This window comes from Tupaia chinensis, unplaced genomic scaffold (genome assembly GCF_000334495.1).
Source record: "Tupaia chinensis unplaced genomic scaffold, TupChi_1.0 Scaffold000046_3, whole genome shotgun sequence".
NCBI classification, from domain to species: Eukaryota; Metazoa; Chordata; class Mammalia; order Scandentia; family Tupaiidae; genus Tupaia; species Tupaia belangeri.
The window spans coordinates 5,695,183-5,698,844 of record NW_006159504.1 but is presented as its reverse complement, the minus strand read 5'-3'; the positions used below and the strand labels follow the sequence as shown (position 1 = coordinate 5,698,844).

The window sequence follows — 3,662 nt, the reverse complement described above, 5'->3', positions numbered from 1 at the left end:
GTAGGGAAAAACAGTTCGAAAAAGAAGCTTGTTTTTAAGTCGTTTACTTCTAGCTGAGCTACTCCTCACAGACTTTGTTTGGACATATTACAGGGTGCTGACACCTTTAAAGCGAAAGTGAACATTGAAGTTCAGTTGGCCTCAGAGCTAGCCATCGCTGCAATTGAGAAGAATGGCGGTGTCGTTACCACAGCCTTCTACGATCCGAGAAGCCTGGGTGAGCTTGTTCTGCCGTCACTGCTTTCCTTCCCTCCCCTCATGATGGCCGCTTTTCTTTTTTTTTTTTTTAACAGATTTTTGCTACCAGGTGCGTGTGCTCACTGGAGAGAGAGACAGAGAAACAGAAAGCAAGAATTCACCCCGCTAGAGGGGATGGCCATTCTGCAATTCCCTCTCCATTCTCCTCTTGAGATTTTGAGCACACACATGTACCCAGTGTGAATGTTAAGCCTCCTGGGCCAGGATTTGAACTGTGGTCAACTACGTGGAGTTCAGCAATGTAACCACTACGCTATCTGCTGGTCTTAGCTGCTTTTTTTTTTTTCCTTAAGAATTATTTTATTTATTGACTGGTAGGTGGCATGGTGGTCAACTGTGGTTCAAGTCTTGAGATTTTGAGCACACACATGTACCCAGTGTGAATGTTAAGCCTCCTGGGCCAGGATTTGAACTGTGGTCAACTACGTGGAGTTCAGCAATGTAACCACTACGCTATCTGCTGGTCTTAGCTGCTTTTTTTTTTTTCCTTAAGAATTATTTTATTTATTGACTGGTAGGTGGCATGGTGGTCAACTGTGGTTCAAGTACGGGGACCTGACTGGCAGGTGGCATGGTGGTCAACTGTGGTTCAAGTACGGGGACCTGGTGGCTTGCTTTCTCGCTTCCTACTCTCTCCTTTGCTATTCAAATTTAAATAAACAAACAAATAAATAAATAATTATTTTATTTAACTTTATTTTTTAAGGATTAATTAGTTGTTATTTTTTCACAAATTTTGCCAGAGAGAGAGCAAGAGTGAGCGAGCAAGCAAGCTGCCAGGTTCGAGACTCAAACCATGGTTCTCCATGTGGGAATTCCAGTGCCTTAACCACCATGCCGCCTGCTGGCCCTACTCACTTATTAATTTATTTTTTTATTTGTCTCTGAATAATTTATTTAGTTGTACTTTAGTTTTCCAAGCTAAAGAAATTTTGGTTTGGATTCCAGAGGGTGTGGTGTTCACCAGAGAGAAGCAGAGGGTTGGAAAAAGAAAACACCCCCAGAGAGGTGTGGCCGTGCTTTAATCCCGTTTCCGCACCTCTGCCTTATGGGAAATTTGGGCATGCACGCACATTCACTTGGTGTGTTATTCAAACAGCTGAGGCTGGGATTTGAACCATGGTCTGCCATGTGGGATCCAGTTTCCTTAGCCAATAGGCCATGGGACCAGCCCTATAACAAGTTCTTTTTTTTTTTTTTTTTTAGTTTAATGTATTTTAATAGCAAACTTACAGGAACAGCACAGAAGACAGACAACATTAAAAACATATACTTGCATGTAGGACAACTCAGAAAAGTATAGTGAATGGATGGAGCCTACCGTATGATAAAAATGCTACAAACACCATTTAGTTGCATCAATAATAAATTTATTTGTTTAAAAAAAAAATCCAAATGCTGGCATTGTCCAGAATAATTTAACAGGGTTATTTATAATTGTTATAAAGTTGAACTGGTGAAACTTGTTCACTGAAACATTTTGACTTGCATTAATGCTTTACATCCCCACATTTATATTAAAAATCCACACACAAATGAAAATGGAAAAATTGCCAATACCTTATTTCTGTCACCTATTTTCCACTCGCAATCACATACTTAGGTACCTTTTGACCCCATGGGAAAAAAAAATCTAACGTTCAGAACTACCAATTTTTTTTTTTTGAGAATGAAATGTTTCCCATCATAGTGGACTCTTAAGCACGTTCTCCACGTATGCGGCGTGCTAGCTGGATGTCTTTTGGCATTATCGTTACACGTTTGGCATGGATAGCACACAGGTTGGTATCTTCGGAAAGGCCAACCAAGTAGGCCTCACTTGCCTCCTGCAAAGCACCAATAGCTGCGCTCTGGAAGCGCAGATCTGTTTTGAAATCCTGAGCAATTTCTCACACCAGACGCTGGAAAGGAAGTTTGCGAATCAGAAGTTCAGTGGACTTCTGATAACGTCTAATGTCACCGAGTGCCACAGTACTAGGCCTGTAACGATGAAGTTTCTTCACTCCTCCAGTAGAGGGCGCACTCTTGCCAGCGCCTTTTGTAGCCAGTTGCTTCCTGGGTGCTTTACCACCGGTGGCTTTGCAGGCTGTCTGCTTTGTACGAGCCATGGTAAAGAGACCTCCTCACTTAACCCCCTTCTTCAGCTGGAGCTTGGCGAGCTAGAGGCAGTGCTGGCATTGGAGAGCGACAGCGGCTGCAAACACAATTCAATAATTTCTTAATGTACATTTTTCTTCCTTTTTTTTAGGGCTACTTTAGGAGGAAGAAGAGTTATCTTTTTTTTTTTTTTTTGAGAGGTTTTCGCTATAGGGCGCGTGCGCTTGCCAGAAAGACAGAGAGAGACAGAGAGACAGAAAGCAAGAAATCACCCCCCAGGGGGGATGGTCATGCCACAATCCCTTCTCCTCCATTCTCCTCTTGGGATCTTGGGCACGCACGCATGCGCCCGGCGTGAGTTTTAAGCCACCGGGTCCGGGACACGAACCGCAGTCGACTACGTGGGAGTCCAGCGACATAGCCATTACGCTAACTGCTGATTCCCAAGAGTTATCTTTTATGCGAGCCCTATGGGAGAAAGTTTATTCAGTCAAATTATTAAAAGCTTAGGATAAACTATTTTTCCTTCAATTTTTACTGTAGGGTACGTGTGCTCATCAGACAGAGAGAGAAAGGGAAAGTGAGAAAGCACCCCCCGGGATGATGGCCACACCACAATCCCTTTATCCTTCTCTCTGGATTTCGGGCATACAATGCACATGTGCCTGGCATGATTTTCAAACCGCTGGGTCCTCGACTTGGACCTCACTGTCACCCATGCGGGTTTCAGCCGCATTAACCACCATGTCACCTATTGGCCCTATATTTTCTTTTCAGTATTCCTGCCTATTATTTTTTGTTTTTGCTATAGGGCTCGTGCACTCAGCAGAAAGACAGAGAGACAGAAAGCGAGAAATCACCCCCCAGGGGGGTGGCCACACTGCAATCCCTTCTCCATTCTCCTCTTGGGATCTTGGGCATGCATGCACACATGCCCGGCATGAGTTTAAGCCACTTGAACCGTGGGTCTGGGACTTGAACCGTGGTCAACCACATGAGAGTCCAGCGACAGCCATTATACCAACTGCTGGTCCCCCTACCTGTCCTTTTAATGAGATTTTATCATGGCAAGTACTGCCTTATTTATTCTGCATTTCTATATGATTGGGTAGCCAGAGGCACGCTCTCCCAACTATGGGAACCGTATGTGACTGTGTCCAGCATGGTTTAGACCTCTGACAGATGTGGGTGGCTGCACCCAGCGTGTTTTAGACCTAACAGACGTGGGTGAGGCGCGTGCAGTTCATTTGATCAGTCCCAAGAGCCGCTTACTAGTGGGACCAGGCTTCTCCTCAGACTAAGGTGTT

General features: G+C 44.4%; 1 protein-coding gene and 1 pseudogene across 1 annotated transcript in view; one reads left to right on the top strand and one right to left on the bottom strand.

Annotated features, from left to right (window-relative positions):
* MRPL15 (mitochondrial ribosomal protein L15) overlaps nt 1-3,662 on the top strand; it is a 16,060-nt gene that overhangs the window by 8,749 nt on the left and 3,649 nt on the right. The window contains exon 4 of the mRNA XM_006140882.3: nt 94-217. Coding sequence (XP_006140944.1) covers nt 94-217 — 124 coding nt within the window. The remainder of the gene's footprint in view (nt 1-93; nt 218-3,662) is intronic.
* On the bottom strand, nt 1,501-2,419 carry LOC106735451 (histone H3.3-like; annotated as a pseudogene).